Below are 20,533 nucleotides of genomic sequence, written 5' to 3'. Positions count from 1 at the left end.
ATGGTGTTTTGAAATTCATCCCAGCTGTGGGCTGAGTGACCTGCAGGTTGGACAGACTGCCAAAGTCCAAGAGTTTCAGCATTTCCTTAGTATCAGGATCTACTTCAGTGATCTCCTGATCCAGGGCTGAAACCTCTGGTACATAATTCTCTCTCCTTTCTCTCTCCTCCTCCTGCAGCTTCATGGAGATGCCTCTCCCAGCCCTCTCTGAATCCACTTCATCAGATGTGTGACACAGCCCGCTATCTTGTTCCGGAGCTTCTTGCTGGGAATAATGGCGATCTCCTCGCACACGCGCTTGTTCGTGTGACAGTCATTTCCCAGGTGCATGTAGTATTCTCAGTGATGACTGGGGCCGCCTTCTTCACGGTTTTGGTGCGAACACAGCCCATGTTGGCGGGTCCTTGGTGAAAGAGCTGAAGGCTTCCTTTTCATCAGTCCCTTCAGCGCAGTATTTCTTCATATTGTTTCTTGACCATATTCAGCTTCCTGAAATAGCAGAGCGTTAACCAACTTTCTTTGGCACAGTGACTCTGTGTATTCTTTCCATTTCTTCTGATGCTCCCTGTATCATTCCCTGTTTTACCCATAATCATAACTCAAGTGTTGTAACTCAAGGCTTCTAACTCCAAGTCCTTCACATTTTGTCATAACACTTTGCCTTGTTTTCTCGACCTGGCCATTGAAATCTTTTGTTCAGCAAAGTGGAGACTGGGAAGATGGCACAGGATGGGAAAGCATTTTTGTTGTGCTTAGGGTTGTTATGAGTGGGAGCTGACTTGGTACTTAATATAGAGATCTTTACTGAAGCAGATTGGCGAGTCTGTTTCCCGAGGAGCTGCTGGGTAGATTTGAACCAGAAAACCTTCAGTTCTCGGCGGAGCAATTAACTGCTGCCCTACCAATGCTCCTTTCCATACTTGGCAGGGTGGGGATTTACATCACATGGTTTTTTTTTGGGACAGTTGAATCCATAACATGAGGTGAGTCATACTTGTAATTTTCTTCACCCAAACAAAAAATGTTTAATTTTCCTTGGAATCACTAGCAATGTTACAGATTCTTTGAAAAAAACTCGGGTTGCAGTCTACTGTCCTGGCACCCCGCCATTGGACAAAGAGGGGCTCACTTGTGGGTCAGAGGCTGGCAGAGAGTTGGGTGGTCTGAGGCCAGAGTTCTCTGAGAGCCTTTCCTGACAGGAAGGAGACCAGAGGGAGGAAGAAGAGAGGCCTGGCTGTCCTCACACTAAGAGCTGCAGCTGACTGACTCAGTAGGATCCCACCATAGTAATGAGGTGACTTCAAAGGGCCGCACCTTAATCACAGGTGCTTTGAAGGTGCTGGAATGAAAGGCCTCCAGAGGCATAATTACCCATGATGCCATTTTCCATGGATCCCAGAAGAACCCGGTTTTTGTCTGCAGGGAGACACTGTGGGGTCCTCACAGGGGGCCCCTTAAAGGAGCTGTGCTCCTCCGCTCCACTCAGGCAGTGTGGTGATGTCACACCCTGGGATGTGCAGCTACCTGAACCTCAGACGCCCTGTGATGTGGCCCCAGGGGGACACGCGAGAGGACAGAGATGCAATTGGTAGTGTCTCCAAGGTGAGGGTGACAAAGAAGAGGGAGGGAAGAGACCCAAGGAAGGAGAAGAAGGTGGCTGCACGTCACCATGGCAACATTTACCCCAGCACCAAACCCCTTCTCCCTGGCCCACCCACGCACAGGCAGCGCCTGACTTCAGTGTGGGGCCTGGCGTCCAGGGCTGGGAGGGGCTTGGCGGCTGTTCATGCCTCTGAGCGATTTGTGGGCGCCTGTGCTGCAGACTCTGGGAATGAGGAAGTGGGGGACTCGAGTCAGAACTTACCGAGTCTGTTCCTGAAATGGAGCACAGATGAGTTAAGTTGCGTGTTTCTGGCACATTCGCAGGCTTGGTTCTGACGTGGACTGAGAGCATGGGCCAGGCAATGTCTCTGCGCCATATAGTGGGATCCTAGCACCTCAATTTCCTGGGATTACTGCAAGTAAGATGTTGAACACATGGCCTGTCCTGAGGTCTAACCTAATTCTGACAACCCTCTGATGCAGGTATTGGTACCCCGATTTTGCTGTTGTTAGGGGACCCTATGAACAATAGCTCTGAGCCTTGTCCCATCCTGCACCCCCTCACTATCTCTGATATGCTCAAAGCCATGGTTACAGTCACTGTTAACCCATTTTGCTGGAGTTCTTCCTCTCTCTAACCCTCCACCTTTCCCATCTTGATGTCCTTTCCCAAGGACTGGCCCCTCCTGTCTACACGCCCAAAGGACATGAGACAAACTTGCACCATCCTTGTCTCTAAGGGGCACCCTGTTTGCACTTCCTCCAGGACTTGTGTGTTCATGTGGCCTCCATGAAATATTCAGCACTCTTCTCCAACACCACAATTCAAAGGCATCAATTCCTCTTCAGTCTTCCTTATTAATTATCCAACATTCAGTTGCACAGGAAGCAAACGAAAATGCTATGGCTTCGATCAGGCATACCTTGGTCTTTAAACTGACATCACTGCGCTTTAGCACTTTGGAGAGGTCTTTGACAGCAGATTTTCCCAGTGCAACGTATCTTTTCATTTCTTGATTGGTGATATCATGTCGATTGTGAAACCATGTAAAAGAGTTTACAAACTTTGTCTTTTCTCTATCATAATGTTGATGGAATACCAACTGACGTGTTTTAACAAACAGATGCAGCCCTGGACATGTTTACTAATCTATGCCAAGAAATATGGAAGACAATTACATGTCCAACTACCTGGAAGAGATCCGTATGTATCCTAAGGTGATATAACAGAACATATAATTATAGAACTGTATCATATCACGTGCAAGTAAAATGGAAAAAAACACACCAAAAATCAAAACCAAAAAATAGCCCAAAACCCAAAACAGCTGGAGCAGTACATCAACAGGGAGCTTCCAGAAATTCAGACTGGATTTAGAATATGCTGTGGCAGAAGACCTCCTCTCATCACTGCTGATGACAGCTGGGTCTGGGCTAAAAGCAGAGACCAGAAAGATGTTTGTGTTTTATTAAGTATGCAAAGGCATTTGACTGTGTGGATCATAACAAATTATGGGTAACATTCAAAAGAATGACAAATGCAGAACACTTAATTGTGCTCATATAAAACCTATACTTGGGCCAAGAAGCAGCTGTCTAAACAGAGAAAGGAATATGACATGGCTTAAAATAGGAAAGGCATGCACCAGGGATGTGTTCTTTCTCCCTATTTATTCAATCTGTATGTTGTTGTTGTTGTTATGTGCTGTCGAGTTGTTTGTGACCCATAGTGACCCTATGTATAATAGCTCTGAAACCTTACTGTCTCTGACATACTTACTCTCATTACCCCAGTAACTGAATCCATCCATATTATTGATGCTCTTTCTCTCTTTCACTGTTCCTCCTGCCTCCCAAGCAGGAGGTCCTCCTCCAAGGACAGGTCCCTCCTTGCAGCATGCCCAAAGTATGTCAGATGAAGCCTCAGAATCCTTGCCTCCAAGGAGCAGCCTGGTTTCACCCTCTCCTGGACAAACCTGTTTGTTCTCCTGGCAGTCCGTGATATATTCAGTACTGTTCTCCATAACCACAGCTCAAAGGCATAAATTCTTTATTATCCCTATTCAATCTGTATACTGAGCAAATAAGTCTGCAAAATTGGATACTATGAAGAAAAATGTGGCATCAGGATTGGAAGAAGACTCAACTCTCTGCGTTATGCAGATGACACAATCTGGCGTGCAGAAAGTGAAGAGAACCTGACGCCCTTGCTGCAGAAGATCGAAGAGTACAGCCTTCAGTGTGGATTGCGGGTCAAGATCAAGAAAACTAAAATCCTCACCCTCATTTTAGTGGAGGAAAGCAAGGCCTGGACAATGTGCAAGATGTTGGGTCACCATGTGGACTTTAAATCCTGTGCGCTCCACCCTGTTCCACCCTGCTGCCTCTCAGCCCAGCCCGTGGCAGCCTGCACGATGATTGTGATGTGACTAAGAATGGTTCACCAGGTGACAAGCTAGCTTTGTCCGACCTGGGCAGGATTTCCTGGTGACTGTTGTTGATAAAACTTAAAGAACTATTTCTTTGCTTGCTTGCTTTTTTCTGGTTACTTTTGGCTCCAGTTCAAATACTACTTCCTCAGAGGCTATCCCCTCTGAAGACTGTTCCTTAAATGTCACTTCCTCAATCACTAGCCAATCTCACACATACTGTTCTTGGGGGTCACTGAGCTGGTTCCAATTCACAGCCACCCCATGTCAGAGAGACTCAAACCCTCACTGTCCAGTCCTGTGCCATCCTCACAATCACTGCCACTTTCGAGCCCCTTGTTGCAACCACCTTCTCGTCCCATCTCATTGAGGGTCTTGCTCTCTCTCTGCTGTGTTCTTAACCAAGGAGGACGTCCTTCCTCAGGGGATGGCTCCTCCTGCTAGCACGTCCAAAGCACATGAGGCCAAGTCTCACCATCCAAGCCCTCTTTTTTTTTTGCTTTATTTTTTTTACATTCGATGACTTATTTATTGCAAATATCTTTTTTTTAAAAGCCACAAAAGGTGACTTTATTTTTTTAAATTAATTTTAATGCATGTTTACAGAGATTTTGGATTTCCATATATTGTTGCATTTTTCTCCCTGCCCACCTCTTCCCCCAGTTCCCTCTTCTCTTTGAAAAGTAAAATTACTTCATTGGTATACAATCCACCCACCCCCACCCCAAGTACACTCCACTATGCACTTTCATTCTGGACTCTTGTCATAACCATAATACCCAATCATATATCGGTTCAAACAGTTCTCTCCCTCATAATGCAGTATACGTAATTTATCCAATTTTTCTCAGTCTCACTCCAACCCTGATGTCAGTCCCGTTCTACAATAGAGGCACCATGCAGCACCTGTCCTTTTGTGACTGAGATATTTCACTCAGCATAGTGTCCTCCAGGGTCACCCATTTTGTATAATATTTCATTTTCTAGTTTTTCAATGCAGCATAGCATTCCATTGTGTGAATATACCATAGCTTCTGTATCATTTGTTGATGGGCACTTAGGTTGTTTCCAGCTCTTTGCTATTGTGAACAAAGCCGCGATAAACATGGGTGTGCCATGCTGTCTTCTAAGGAGCCTTCTGGCTGTACTTCTGCCGAGATAGATCTGTTTGTTCTTTTGGTAGTTGACGGTATGTTCAGTATCTTTCACCAACACAATTCAAAGTCTCATTGCTCAGCTTTCCCTATATATGAGGTAACTGAAAAGACCACGGGGCAGGCACATCTTAGTCTTCAAAATGCCATCTTTGCTTTGCTCATCACTGTCTTCTGTTGTAGATGTGACCAATGCAATATGTTGTCTTAAGCTCTTGACTAGTCTCTCCATGGTCTTTGATCCTGGATCCAAACAAAATCCTTGATAATTTAAGTCTATCTCCACTTTGCATAATACTGTTGATTGGCTCAATTGTGAAGATTAAGAACTCAGCTACAAAGCCGGTTATTGACGTGACTCTGATCTGGTGGCCTCTTGTATGCCCAAGAACTGTATGTCCCATGGGGTAGGACTAAGCTCCCTAGTGTTCCAATGACGTAAATCTCAGAAGCCGATCACCAGGCCTTTTCTTCCAAAGTACTCAGAACCTGCAACCTTTTGCACCATCCAGGGTCTCTTGGGTGGAGCAAATAGATTTCAGAAGGTTAAACCAGAACCCAGTGAAAAACAGTGGCAGGAACTTCTCAAATTACAGGGCGACTTCCCTTGATTTTATGTCGTTTGACTTTCAATTGTGTAAACAGTTTATATAACTGTCCTTCCTTCCAAAAGCAATTGAAACCAAAAAAGGGGAGGAAAGCATGAACTCATTAAGATGGATAAAAGAGCCATCCTTGGCGGAACACAGTCTAAAGATAGAGCAAAGAGGGCAGTATGATTCCCACTCCCCTTTAAATCCAGTTTGTATTAAAATCTTGAGTTTTGAAGATTCCATATAAACCTAACCCCCCACCCCGTCATTGCTGTTGAGTCGGGCAGGTTTTCAGAGGTTGTAAATTGCCCGGGAGGAGGTCGCCCATCTTTCTGCCATGGGGCAGCTGGTGGATTTGTAGCTCTAGAGAGGGACTATCTTTGTGTTAGCCACACAACCCACTACGGTCTAAGCTGTGACGGCTTGTTGTCATGGCTAGGTGCCCTCCAGTCGAGTATGGTTCATAGTGATCCTATGAACAGATGCAAACCGTCCAACCCCGTGCCATCCTCAGCAGCTGCCATGCTTGGGCTCACTGTCAAGCCATCTCCCGAGGGTCTTCCTCTCTTGCTTTCCAAGAAAAGCCTTTCCCAGCAACATGGCCAAAGTATCTGAGAGGAAGCTTCACCATCCTTGCTTGCCTCCAACGAGTCCTGTGGCAGCATTTTCTCCAAGGTATGGTTGTTCTTTTGACTCTTCTCCAACACAACTCAAAGGCATCAATTCTTGTCATCCTTACCCACTGTTCAGCTTTAAGATGCATTGCAAACACCCAAGAAGATCATGGCTTCAATCAGGCACTTTAATCTTCAAACTGACGTCACCGTTCCTTAATAATTTGGAGAGTCTTCTCAAGAAGCAGACTTTCTCAATGCAACCTGACTGTTGGTACCCAGGGTTGATTGTGGATCAGCAAGACGAAGTCATTGACAGTTCCCATCTTTTCTCTATTGTGTTGCCTATTACTGCAGTGGTGACGATTGTGGTCTTCTTGATGTTGAGACCCATCCTGAAGGCTCGTCTTTGACCCTGCGTAGTGACTGTTTAAACCCCTCCTCACTGGTAGCGAGGCTGTGTCACTTACATAACACAGGCTGTTGAGAAGGCTTCCTCTGATCTTGATGCCACATTCATTTACAGAGTTCTACTTAAAATGATTTGCTCAGCAGAGATTGAATAGGTATGGAGAAAAGATACAGCCCTAATGCACACCTTTCCTGATTTTACACCATGCAGTGTTCCCTTGTTCTGTTTGGACAACAGTTTCTTGGTCTAGGTGCGGGTTTCATGTGAGTTTACCATGGTATACAGCAATTAAGTATACAGCACAGTAAGTATTGGAGCTCTTGTGGCCTAGTGGGAAGAGACCACGCTGCAATCCCAAAGGCACATGGTTCTAACTCATCAGCTGCTTTGCTGATGGGAGGATGGGCAATCTGCTCCTGTGCTATTTGTTGTTAAATGTTGTCAAGTTATAGGCAACTCATAGCGACCCTATGAACTTTCTTCGTTTCTCCAAGTTCATAGGGTTTCCGGAGGCAAGCTAGTTCGGAAGTGGAGCTCCGCCAAACACTGTCCATGGGTGACCAATATTGCATTTGGCACATCAGGGTCACAGTGTTCAGCATCACAGCAACCATGAGTTACCTCTGTACAGCAAATCGACAGAGCAGTGCTCTACCACCTAGAATGTTTGACCAGAAACAATTAAAATCAGGCCTGAGGGCCGCAGACTATCTCTGAAAACTCACTAGAAGGTCAGCTGTGAGTTGGTTCTAACTCAGTGACACACATTATTAGTAACAAAGACGCTCAGTTGAAAAGATTCAGAGAGATGTAACTGGGTATTTCTGTCATCACAGGAGACTAGAGCGAGGGCTGCATGGTGGAGGGGACCTGGGGGAGGGTTTGTAAAACAATGAAAGAATCTTTTCTTTTACTTTTCCATAATTTTTGGACTCATGTACTTATAACTTGTTAGTCAAATTTGTGTCTTCTAGGTTGCAACACCCCCATGATACATCTTGAAGGATATGTACATGTACAGCCAAGCACAATCAATAAGAGTGCATCTGAATTCCAAAATCAATCTCCATAATAGTCTATGTGTTTCCTACTGCCAAAGGGGCCCTTTAGAGTAGTGAGAGAAGATCTTCACCCTGAAACCCACAGCGTCCCTTTTCAGCAGGAAGTAGCTAAGAGAATACGCCGTCCCCTTTTCCTTATGACTCAGGGTGAAGTCTCTCTCAGGGAGGAGTGATAGGGAATGGCAAAGGATACACTGACAAAGAAGATTAATCAGAACTGGCTTTGACAAGCACTGTGGCATTTGGACAAGAACAAACTGGGAGGAGGGTAGAGAGAATAGTGCAACAATGAATGAGTGGAAGCCCAAAATCTCTGTAAATGTTTATGAAAATTAATAAAATATAATTATAGGGAAAAAAAAAAGAAAAGATTCAGTCCTTGGCTTTTCCCTCAGAACGCGGTCTGTAACTGCACACAGCCAACGGCTGCGTGTCCCGAGCCCTGCTCAGTCAGGTGCCCTTGGCTGGAATGGTGTTTCAGGGGAGATCAAGGGACGGCTGCTTCCTCTTCTAACCTCGCGTGAGCCCTGACTCATGCCTGGAACCCCTCCATCTGCTTTTCAAGCTTTTCTCACTTCTATGGGTTTGCACTCACATATAACGACTGTGCCCTCATGTTCCCAAGACCCAGTGACAGCGCGGAACCCGCCTTTGCTGCAGGGACTGCTGTCGAGGCCGACTGTGGACTGTCCAGACTGCGGGGTCCCTGCTCTGGATGGCAGAGATCTAACCTCAGAGCCCCCAGGTGGGACAGGTGGTCAAGCACGCGGCTTCAGGATCAAGGTCTGGTGAGTTACTTCTGAAGGCTCAATCACTAAAACCCTGAGCGGGACATCAATTCCATTATCAACGTCACCAGGCCCAGGAGTAGCCACCTAGAGTTCCCTATCCACTTCCCAGGAGATTCTGATCTGGCTTGAGATTGTGGCAAGAGTGACTTTGGGGTCCTCGGGTAACAACCAGTAGTAAAGTGCACTGTGGGATCGATCAGTGCTGCCTAGGAAGACATACTCCCTTCACACGTCAATGGAACACAGGGCAGGCTGGGCACTGCCCTTCAGTGGGCTCAGCTGAGAACAGCCCAAGATTACGACAGGACACAGATGGGAGACACCAGTGCCCTCACGAGCTCTGTGGGGCAGCTCTGGGTTCAAATCCTGACTCCCACCAGAGAGCTGTGGGATCCTGGGAAAGTCACTTCCCTCTTTCAGAATAGTTCCATTAATCTCTGAAGGTAACAGTGTTGATAGGGCCCATTTCACAGAATTATTGCACAAATAAACTTCCATAAGACAGTCTTTGGGAGAGGGCAAGAGTGGTAGAACTCTCATCATTTGTGCCAGGGGCCCCGGGGTTCAATTCCCAGCCAATGCCTATCACGCACCATCTGTCAGTGGAAGCTTCCAGATAAGGAAACTTAAGGCTCATAGTTTGTAACCAGGAGGCTTTTGTTCCATTGTGCACGGGGTTCCCATGAAGCAGGGGCCCACATGACAGCAGCTGGTAACATCTGGAAGCATCCAGAACCCCTTCAGGTGTGGTCCGGGGCTGCCAGCCTTAGCTGAGGCTGTGGGGCACACAGGAACAGAGGCCTCACCCAACCCTGAAGAGATAGCACATACGTGCCACATACCTGAGTTCTCAAAAGACAGCCCTGGACATGCTGTCCACTGGTCACGGACAAAAATGGCCCCAGACGCCTCTGTCTGACTGAGACCACTGCGGCTTGGCTGAGCAAAGAGGTGACAAAATGCTGCCCACATCACTTTAGCCTTTTCTACTTTATTACTTCAAATTAACCACCACAATAAAGCTCAAAAAAGTCCAATATTTACACAGGAAAAAAGTACAAAATTCCCCCCAAAGTTCTTCAGTATTTTTTTTTTCAGTTTTTTTAAATTACAAAGTAATAAAAAGCTTTGCTCTTTAATTAAAAAAAAAAAAAGAAAACAAAGGGGCAACAGAGGTAAATAAATTAGGAAATACAGACATGAAGAAAACAAACAAAATTCAAAACACAAAACGGTGTTAACTAGGAAGGTCTGGAGAAATTCCCACACCCAGCCTGACCCATGGCAGCTGTCAGACCCGGGACTGAATTTATAACCCAAGAGCAGGACGCTCTGTTGAAGTGGTCTCACGGTGGGAGGGACTGGACTGCCACGGGGGATGACAGTTTAGGGAGGTACGGTGATGAGGACCCTCATGTCCCTTCTGGGGACACTGCTCACGCTGATGTCTCTGTCACGGGGTGAACAGGAAAGCGGCCTGGCAGGCAGTGCCGAGCACCCACTGTCCAGGGAAGCACAGGGCACAGACGCACACACACGCGCACAAGGTCTTGGAGGGGCCCCCACCTCTCCACTCGCTCCACAAGGAGAGGCCAAGGAGGACCCAAATGCTTAGGGGGACGGTGAGGAAAGCCCAGCATGGAGTGCTGGCCACCTTCGTCTTGGAGGAGGTGGGCTGTGTCCTGTGGTTTGATTCCTCCCGGGGGAGGACTCCTTGCTCGTCAGGATGGCATGTGGTCAGCTCCATCTCCAATACTGAGACCCCCGCCCAGCCGGGGCCTGGGGTGGTCGGCCATCTGGCATGTATAGCCTGGTGACGGGGGAGTATTTGGCAGAGGAAACGCAGGAGACAAGACTCCTCAGTGGGGAGGGAAGCTTGTCTTCTTGCCGTTGGCAAAAAAAAAAAAAGGTTAAAAAAAAAATCAAACAAAATCCGTTGTTGTCGGTTTGTGCTGGGTGTTCTTGTTGTTGTTCGAGTGTTATTTTTTTTTTTCATCTTTTTGTTTGTTTTTTAAAAAGAAAATACAGTGAAGACACTAGAAGGAGGAAGAGAGAACAGAGGTTAGTGGGGAGCCTGCCCCTGACCAGCCAGCCTCCACTCTCCCTTCAGCCCTCTCACGAGATTTGAGTGAGGACCAGAAACAGGTCATCCCCTCTGCGGCCCGAGCGCCGGCCCAAGGCACAGCCCACTGTGGACACCTCATCTTCACAGCAGGACAGATGAGCTGGTTCTCCTCCCTCCCACCCTGTCCACCCTACTCCTGTCGGGCTGGAGGGGCCTGGGTTTGAGGGCTGAACAAGGCGAGTGCCGCTTTGCGCCCAGCTCTGCTCTGCGGGGGAAGGAACTTCTTCAGAGACAATCAGTGGTGTCCCCGTGCGAGGGTGAATCCCTGCCACTCTCTGGGATGTGGGTCCTTCTGCTCTGGGTAGGGAGGTGCTCGTCAGTGCCTCAGGGTCTCACACAGCCCCCAAAAACCCCATCTCCTCGTGCTGCCAGAGACCTCCCTGGGCTTACAGAGAGCACCACGGGCCTCCTCAGACCGCAGACAGGCCCACAGTCCCCGGGACTCCATCTGAGTGCCCTGTCTGATCCAGAGGTGAGAAGCTGGGGGACCAGGAAATGCCCAGGAGGCCAAGTGTGACCCCCCACTTCCCCATCTCTTCTAAAAACTGTTTTTTGGAATATGAGAAGGTGACTGGACCAACAGCAGGAAGTTGTGTGGCCCCAGGACTGGGCCAAGGAGACCTCACAGGAGTCAAGTAAGGTCCTTGGTTTTGGGGTTACCTGGTCTCATTTGCCACCTCCCTCCGGCCCTGGGGTTTCCTGGTTGGCTGGGCGCCATGCACTCACCTAGCAGACACTGGCCCGGCAGCTCCTCCTCACTTCCCGAGGTGGTCAAATGGCACGCTTGTCTTTAGGGAGGGGGCAGATAAGAATCAAGTTATGTCCCTCAGTTGCGGCCAGTGGCAATCTGGCTTATCTATCCTGACTGCAGAACCCCACACTAAGCTGACAGAAAAGTGAGCTGTGGGCCTTTGTGACTTCCAGGGCCACAGAGGAGGAGATATGTGGCCCAGAGAAGGCACGTGACCGCTCCAGATTCCCCGTCCACTTTCTCAGGCCAAACACAGTCCTGAGTGGGGTTCTCAGGGCTCAATCTCAAACTCTCGTCAGTGCTGAGTGGGGCTGGGGTTTCAGTTGCAGGGACTCCAAGCGTCATCTCCGAAATCCCACACCCACCCACGCTGGCTCTGCCAACAAGCGTCAGAATCCCAGCCTTCTCCTTTCTGAACAAAGTTACTGCTCAGATGTGGGCTCGGACTCTGCTCCACAGGTGACTACACCCCAGAGGTTAACACACAGCCCAGCCCTAAGCTAAAAGGCCTGGCCCAGTGGTCACCAGAGCCAGGGCGGCAAAGAGCAGAACCAGGAGGCCTGGCTGTGTGGGCACTGAGGGCACTGGGTCAAATGGTTGGGGTGCAGGGCTCAGCAGGGAAGTCAGAGGGCTGGGGCGCTCTCAGTGAGGGTGGGAGGCTGGGGTGAACAGTTCAGCAGGGAGGGTAGAGAGCTGGAGAGCAGGGTTGTATGGAGCTACAGGGGTCTCTGGGGGGGGATGAGGTATAGGAGTTGCTAGGGAGGGGTGAGTGTAGAGCTCAGCAGAGAGGCCAGAGGCATGAGGGTGCATGACTCAGGTGGGGAGCAGCTAGAGAAAAGACTGGGGTGCATAGCTCAGTACGGAGGTCAGAGGTTTAAGGGTGCAGGTACCGACCAGGGAGCGGCTAGGGGTCCAGGGCTCAGCGAGGAGGTTAGGGGTGCATAGTTAAGCTGGAGAGTAGCTGTGGAGGAGATGAAGTGAAGGGCGCAGCAGGGGCCAAAGATCTGAGGGTGCAAGCGTGGGCTGAGGAGTGCCTGGGAGTGCAGGCAGCTCACCTGTGAAGCTGAGATCCGGGAGACCTCTTGCCGCCCAGTGAGGTCTGAGGACGAGACGTTGGCGGGAGCGCCCCTGTGCAGCCTCATGCTCACCTTCCTCTCCCTGTCGACCCGAGAGATCGCTCTGGGAGAAGTATTGCCTGTGGGAGGGAGACCAGTCTGAGCGCGGGCAGAGGGGGTGGCCCTGCCCAGGGCTCACCCGCTGCCATCCACCCGCTGCCCAGGGCTCACCCGTTGCCATCCACCCGCTGCCCAGGGCTCACCCGCTGCCATCCACCCGCTGCCCAGGGCTCACCCGCTGCCGCCCTGCCCGGGGCCCTGCTCACCAGCTTGCTGGATGCGGGAGGCTGGGGTAGTAGCCACGGGCTCGGCAGCACTGCGGAGGCGGTTGGCAGTAGCCCCTGTAGGGGGTCCAGGGGGCAGGGCTCGGGTCGCGGACCCCCGCAACTGCCCCATCCTCTCCTCGCGCTCGTGTTCTCTCCGCTCCCGGTCCATGTCCTCGGGGTTCCGGGCTGCACCCTGTGGGACCCAAGAGGAGACATGCGTCAGCCTTGCTGGGCCAGGGCACTGGGCACCCAACACTCAGACACTCAGGGCAGAGCAGGGCCAGGAAAAGAAGACGCGAGAGGCCTGGAAGTGACCCACGATCACAGGACAGACAGAGCTGCACCACGTCCTGGAAGAAGGCTGGGGTCGGGGGAGGGGGCAGAGGGGTGACCATATGGCCTCTCGCGTCAGGGTTAGAGCAGGGAAGGAGAATATTCCAGAATGGCCTCAGACACCAACCTGGGGTTGGGACCTGCCCAGCCCCTGTGCACAGAGCCTGTGTGGCTTTTTAAGGTTTCTAAAGCAAGCAGGGCAGGAGTCCAGAGGACGTCCCTCTGGAGGCAGATGGACAAGGTGGGGCCCAGAGAGAAGACAGCAGTCGCCCCCAATCACAAAGCTAACTGAAGGCAGGACCGGGCCTTGAACCAGGGCTCCTGGTGCCCAACCAGCTTTTCCACCCCCTGCAACGGCTCCCAACAATTATCAGGGTGAGGCGACAGCCAGAAGGCCCAGGGACCACCGGTGCTGCCCACCTTGGCCGAGAACCCGAGAGCAGGAGGCGAAACTGGCTGGAGGCCCGTGGAAAACGAGGCCCTGGGACCTGCCCTCCAGTCACTGCAGCCCCAGCACAGGAGGAACCAAGAGAAGGCCAAGAGAGGAGCACGGGACGGGGCACCTGGGGTGTTACCTAGGGGGGCACCTGGGGTGTTACCTAGCCGGTCCTGGGGCCGTCCTCGGGGAAGGGCAGGGGGCTGGCGTGGGGGGGTCTGCATCTGTGGAGAAGAGAGCTGGGGGCTGAGTGGAGGCTGTGCACGTGCTACAGGGCCGGCCACCCCGTGTCTCTCCCAGACAGCCAGAAGGCCTGTGCCTCTCAGGAGACCTATAGAGGTACCCTCATCTTTCTACAACTTTGGGATCGGTTCCCCCAGAATCCTAGTGGGGATGCAAGAGCTGGAGAGGCCTCATGATCTGCCTGGGTCACAGAGCTCGGGGCAGAGCTGGAATGTGAACTCCGGCCTCACCACCGGTTCCTGCTGCACTCCCTGCATCCCTACAGTCCTCGGGGTTTAGTCCTACAGTTCCCTCAGGGGACCGCTCTAGGGACGCGCCTCAGTCCACAATGACCCCTCGGGGTATAGTCCTACAGCTCCCTCAGGGCAAGGTTCTAGGGACGTGCCTGCCTTAGTCCACAATGACCCCAGATACCCAGTCCTCCGGACGCACAGTCTGTCCACGGTCCAGGCAGGCCTGGGACAGCCAAGGTTCCACTTTCGGGGCTCAGGTCCTCCCTCCAGGCTCCACCAGTAAACCCTGCGGTGGCACCTATTTACCAAATGCCTCAAGAAGCCCTCCAAGTCCACAAAGCAGGTAAGCTCCATTCTCTTGGGGAAACTGAGGCTTGGTGAGGCCAAGTGATTTGTTCCCAAGTGCCCGGCTCTGGGGCCAGTGGCTGTAGGGAGGCTGGAGGCCCTGCCCCTTATGCCCCGACAGCTGCCCCCAATGTAGCAGGCAGTGGACCACCGTCTCCTCATTTCCATCCACTCCAGGTGACGCTTCAAGAAACACAAGCCTGCCAGGGAGCCTGCTTGGCCTTTAGTTACCAAAAAGATAGCACAGAAAGTCAAAGTCATACACCCCCGAGCTGTGGCCCTCTGTCCTTGGCTCTCCTCCTGGTCAGCTGGCTGGACCTTTGACCACAGTGACTCCAGAACCTCTGACGTGAAGTGCCGTGAGGAGGCCCTGCAGGCCGAGGATGTGGAAGGTCCACCTTGTATCCTACAGAGGCTTCGCCAGCAGGCTGCTGGAATCACTGGCCACGTCACCGCTGGGCGTGCACACAGGTCTGGTCCACAGCCCCAGGCCTGAGAGGACGGCAGAGAACAGGAGTGTTGGCAGCTCAGGTAGCTTCTGGGTGTCAGCAATGGACGAGCAGCATGGTCCGGGCTTGGCTTGTGAGAATGGCTCTTTCGGGGCCCAGTCCAATGAGGGACTCTGGAAGGAGGCCACCTAGAGCAGTACTGTGTCCTGGAACTTTCTGTGATAATGAGGCGGCGCTGGGAGCCACAAGACATTTGCAGAGTCTGAGGACTTGAAACGGTGAGTTTGCCAAGAAACTTTATCTCCAACTTGACTAAACGTTAGCTCATTCCACGTGAGCCACAAGGTGCCAGCAACTCCCGTATGGGACAGTGGAAATCTAGAAAGCAGGAAGCCTGATGCTGGGGCTGTACTGAGCGGAGGGCCCAGCACTAGGCCCAGTGTCACTTTCCACGGACGAAGGAGGGTCAATGCCCAGGGCAGGGCCTTGTGAGGACCCACGGTCATGTTCTCAGGCTAGAGATTTGGGGTGAAAGGCCCTCTTCCTGTTCCTCATCTTAAGTCCAGACCAGGAGGCCATCAAGGCCCTCCTGAAGGTCCTGTGTGTGTAGGAACCTCAGTCTCCTTAGGGTACAGCATCAGGTTTCAGTCTGAGACCTGAAGGGACAGCTCTGTACTGACCTCAGCGTCCAGCGTATCTGCCCACCGGGCCCAGGGGCCCCTTGTGAAGAGATCGACACCAGGATAATGCAGGCAGCTTTCTTTAATATGTTCTGGTTCAGTACAGAGGCCGCCAGCCAGTCCTGCTCCGCTGCCACCTCCCGACGCCCTGTCCCTCAGGCCCCGCCAGCACGGCCGCCATCATCCCCTCCGGCCTGACCGGGTCCTCAGGCCCCACTTCATTTCCGAGGCTCCTCAGCGGTGTCTTCTCTTCCAGCCGTGCCCTCTCTGCCTCACGCCTCCTCTCAGGCTCACCACCACCATCCCATGGGACATCTCCGAGGCAGGTGACACTTGGCGACATCAGGACTGGGCCCTGGAGTCCAGACCATTGGCCAGTAGCTTTGAGGGGCCAGCTCTTCCAGCTCTCCAGCCTCCTCCAGTGGCCTATCTGGGGGTTCTGGGGTGCCCAGAGGCGCCGGGCACCTGGAAGGGACAGAGCACAGCAGACGCTCAGCCCCATGTGCGTGCCCAATCAAGTGGTCAGTTCGGAAAGGCCAGTCTTCAGAGGGTCCTTACCAGTAAGAGGGTGGGGACAAGGGCCCGGCGCAGGGACGGGGGCGAGGGGAGGGTGGTGCAATGGCTTCTTTGTCGCAGGGCTGAGCCTGGCTCGAGGAAGCCCCCTTTTCCAGAAGAGATTTGAAAGAAGACATAGCATTTCACAGGTTCCGGAGCTCCAGGCACAGCCGACGAACACGTTCCCCTCCCGATCCCCCACGACCCTCAGAAGATGGAGACAGAGTGGCTGCCTAGCCAGACCCAGGGGCCCAGGACCAGGAAGAAGGAGACCAGCATGGACGTGTCCAAGCTGGCCAGAGGGACTGCAGAGAGGGCCATGGCCTGGGAGGTGCAGAACAGCAAGAGCAGGGTGACATAGGCGAGGATTAAGGCCTCAGGGGCACCGGCCAGCGCCACCCAGGCCCTCACGAGGGACCTGAGCCCCAGCCAGGCGCGTCTTGCTCTGCCGGGAAGCGGCACACCGCTGACGTCACCTGCACTGTCCAGCTCGTAGCTGCCGCTCCTCGGGAGGCCTGCCTGCCACTGGGTCACTTTTGCCCTCTGAGTCAGGGTCTGCCCTGTCCACTGCCCCCAGCCCTCCTTGGCCTCCAGGTGACTCACGAATTTGAGCATGTTCCAGTCGAACACGTAGTCGTAGGAGAAGCCCTGCCGGTGGAAGAGGTTACGGAAGAGCTGGCGCAGGTAGGAGTAGTCGGGCTTGTCGTCAAACCGCAGCGAGCGGCAGAAGTTGAGGTATGTGGAGAACTCGGCTGGCAGGGGACAGAGAAGCAACTGTGAGATCTGTCCTCCCGCCCACTGTCCTAACAGACTGCATCTAACTGCATCTAACTGATTGAGAGGCAGATGAAAGCAGAACACAGCTCCTATGTAAGAGTCTTTGCAGTGGTGATTAGACCCTCAGCGGCCCGGGAGCACAGCCTTTAAAGATGAGATGGGAGCGGGCGGAGATCTGTGAACGATGAGCAAGAGGCCTCGTCCCACGACCTGTCTCCAAAGGAACTTCATTCACGGTACTTCACCTGCTCTCACCAGATATGCTAGGGGTCACGGACACCGCAGATCAACAGCTATCAGGCTGTGTGTACCATCAAGTCAGAACCGATTCACACCTGACCCTCCAGCTGGTTTTCAGAGGCAGTTTAACTGCACGGGAGGAGACTGCCCATCTTTCTCCCCTTGAAGCTGGTGGGTTTGAACTGTGGCCTCTGGGATGGCATCATAGCTCCTTACCACTAGGCCACCAGAGCTCCATCTCACAGGCTGCTGAAAAGCCCACAGTCCTGTGCAACATGAACTAAGATTAAGGAGGGAAACGGTCTCAGTTCTTTCTCAAAAACAGAGTAGAAGAAGGTGAGCCAGAGCCCACCTTGGGAGAGGAGGCAGGCGTGTGGGTTGGATAGTGGAAACAGCCAGCTGGGTGAGGCCCGCTAGCCACGCCTCAGTGGCCACAGCGTGTGACAGCTGCGTACGGCCAGAGGCAGTGGAGGCTGCCGAAGGCCCATGTGGCCTCACCTTCCCCTCAGAAAAGGCAGGTACTGACCCCGGGGCCCAGCAGGGCTCACTTACAGGGGTAGCCTTTGCACAGGACCTCGATGGGAGTGGACATCTTCTTCTCACTGATCCGCTCGTACTTCTGCCGCTTGGTGGCCGCCTTGAGGCCCTGCCAGGGCAGGGAGCCCAGGTTGAAGTACATGAGCACGTAGCCCAGGCTCTCCAGGTCATCTCGGCGGCTTTGCTCTGCAGGAAGGAGGTGGGGTGGGGTGTGAGGGCCCTGACCACTGAGAGCCAGGTCCCCTCCTAAAGGGTATCCTGTCCCCTCAACTGAGGGGAGCACGCCTACCCTGGGCCTACACTGTGGGCTGGTTCACTGCCCCACCACTATCAACACGTCCTGTCATTACCTCTGCCTAGACTCAAGATCTTTCTGATTCAGATTCAGCCTGGCATGTCCAGCTCAGGTGCCTATCCTTCCAACAAGGACACAGCTGGTGCCCCTTGTGCCTCTTGGCCAGGCCACTGGGCACTGGCCAGGCCCAGGGTCAGATCCCACGTTGACACTAGTTAAGTGGCAAGATTTTAAGCAACTTGGATGACCCCTGAGAGCTTTTGCTCCGCTCAATGTAGAGGGCACGGTGACTCCTCTCTCAAGGTCGCTACGAGGTGGTAGGAAGGCCTGTGGGGGCCAAAGGGCCAGCACATCACAGTTCTCTTCCAGTGGAAGACCTGACCCAAGTGCAGACTGGGGCGGACTGTGGGGCCTCCGAGGGAGGCTGCCTGCATTATGGGTGGAAGGCCAAGGCCGCGGCCGCCCTGCACCTGGGAGCCTCGTCCTCACCGATGCCCAGGTGGGTGTTGATGGAGGCGTAGCGGGCAGTGCCAGTTAGGTTCTTGTTTTCCCGGTAGGGGATGTGCTGGTGGGTGCGGGCGTCCCGGTACTTCTTGGCCAGACCAAAGTCGATGATGTATACCAGGTTGCCCTTCTTTCCCAGCCCCATGAGGAAGTTGTCAGGCTTCACGTCCCGGTGGATAAAGTTCTTGGAGTGGATGTACTCGATGCGGCTGATCTGGGGGAAAGAGGGACCACTGGTCATTTGGTGGGTGTTGGACAGACGTCACAGAGATGGAAAAGACACATGGGGCCCCTGTTCTGGGCTGGGGAGACAGATCTGCCTACAACTCTAAGGGGAAAGTCAAGGAAGGCTTCCTGGAGGAAGTGACATTAGAGACAGATCTGAAGACACTTGCTTGCTCTGTGTGTGTGTGTACACGTACCTTGGGGACAAAGCCACAGTAGGGAGGCATCCAGGTGCCTGTGGTACCTCACCTGCCTGGCTCTGCACCCTAAAGGGCCTGAGGAGTAGTGGGGGTGAGGGCAGAGCACCAATGACACTTAAACTTGGGCAGAGGTGACAAGAATGGAAGCCAGGGAGGGGTCAAGAGCACAAAGGAAAGGACTGGTCCCTAAGATCCCAATGGCAGGCCAACCAAGCTCTTCTCTTTCCTTCAAATAATGCTTTAAAGCAGTAAGTGACCTATCTCAAAGCAGCTCAATGCCCCTCCCTGGGAGGCTTGTGGCCCATCTGCACATCAAGGCTTCAGCACAGCTGGGGCTGGGCAACTCCAGACCAACAGGAATCCCCCCCAGGCTGCCCTGCCCTGCCCCCACCCTGTGAGGTGCTAACAAGCTTCCTCAGCAAACACATCTGACCTAAAAAGGCTGCCATCAGCCTGGCCCAGGCCAACTGCCTGTATGTGAGCTGTGCTTGCCATTCTGTCTGTACCAGATATAATTTGTATTTTACGCTTTACTCTTTTATAAAACTAAAGGGCCTTTGAACCTCAGAGGTGCTCATTTTGGGGAGCATGCCCTGGTCACATCAGCCTGACAGCAGGGATTCTCCCCCATGAGGCAGCTGAGACTCAGAGCACCTTAACATCTCACCGAGGGTCATCACACTGGAATAAGACCCAGGTCTGTGTGTGATCACGGGCCTGAAAGTCACCAGGGGCACAGGCCCGACGCAGCAGGCCGGGATCTGCACTTCAAACAGACACCCCTGGGATTCTACTGCTGGTGGTCAAGGCCCCCAGGTTCCTCCAGTATCCCTGTCACCCCCTCCTCCTCCTCTCTGGTCCTGGTCCTCAAGGTAGAAGAAGAGTGGGAATCCTGTGCCCACTGGTGAGAGGGGCGTGGACTCTGGGAGAAGAGGGCCACTGTGAGGGGGTGGGAGTAAGGGGCGGCTCACCATCTGGTCGGCCAGGAGCAGCACCGTTTTGAGGCTGAACTTGCGAGAGCAGAAGTTGAAGAGGTCCTCGAGGCTGGGCCCCAGCAGCTCCATGACCATGACGTTGTAGTCGCCCTCAGCACCACACCACTTGATGGATGGGATCCCCACTGGGGGTCGGGCAAAGGGCTCCATCAGGGGCTATCCCACCCCACCCCTCAGACCATCTGTTCTCCCCCTGCTGTCCTCCCGCTGCGTGTGAACATATGCAAACGTGCTCAAACACATGCACAGACAGCTCCTCCATGTCTCTTCCCCTGCACAGTCCTCCAGCCCTTCCCCTCTGCACAGCCCTCCAGCCCCCCACCTCAGTCCTCCAGCCCCCCCCTCAGTCCTCCAGTTCCCCACCTCGCACAGCCTACCAGCTCCTCCCACCTCAGTCCTCCAGCTCCCCTCATCTTGCAATCCTCCAGTTCCTCCCCACATCAGTCCTCCAGCTCCCAAACCTTACAGGGGCCTCCAGCCCCTCCAACTCCCGTCCTCCAGCTCCCCCACCTCACAGTCCCCCAGCTCCCCCACCTCACGTCCTCCAGCTCCCCCACCTCACGTCCTCCACCC

At 53.0% G+C, this 20,533-nt stretch overlaps 1 protein-coding gene across 1 annotated transcript in view; it reads right to left on the bottom strand.

Moving 5' to 3' along the window:
• Window positions 1–11,536: 11,536 nt before the first annotated feature.
• Window positions 11,537–20,533, bottom strand: part of CSNK1E (casein kinase 1, epsilon) — a 20,329-nt gene continuing 11,332 nt past the window's right edge. Inside the window, exons 3-9 of the mRNA XM_006890124.1 lie at window positions 19,937–20,085; window positions 18,526–18,754; window positions 17,757–17,927; window positions 16,791–16,939; window positions 12,914–13,106; window positions 12,588–12,727; window positions 11,537–11,569 (exon numbers count right to left, since the gene is read on the bottom strand). Of these exons, the coding sequence (XP_006890186.1) occupies window positions 11,537–11,569; window positions 12,588–12,727; window positions 12,914–13,106; window positions 16,791–16,939; window positions 17,757–17,927; window positions 18,526–18,754; window positions 19,937–20,085 (1,064 nt within the window). The remainder of the gene's footprint in view (window positions 11,570–12,587; window positions 12,728–12,913; window positions 13,107–16,790; window positions 16,940–17,756; window positions 17,928–18,525; window positions 18,755–19,936; window positions 20,086–20,533) is intronic.

Source organism: Elephantulus edwardii, unplaced genomic scaffold, assembly GCF_000299155.1.
Source record: "Elephantulus edwardii isolate Elephantulus edwardi_28Jun2011 unplaced genomic scaffold, EleEdw1.0 scaffold00086, whole genome shotgun sequence".
In the NCBI taxonomy this organism is placed as follows: domain Eukaryota; kingdom Metazoa; phylum Chordata; class Mammalia; order Macroscelidea; family Macroscelididae; genus Elephantulus; species Elephantulus edwardii.
This window is presented reverse-complemented; position numbering and strand designations above follow the sequence as displayed.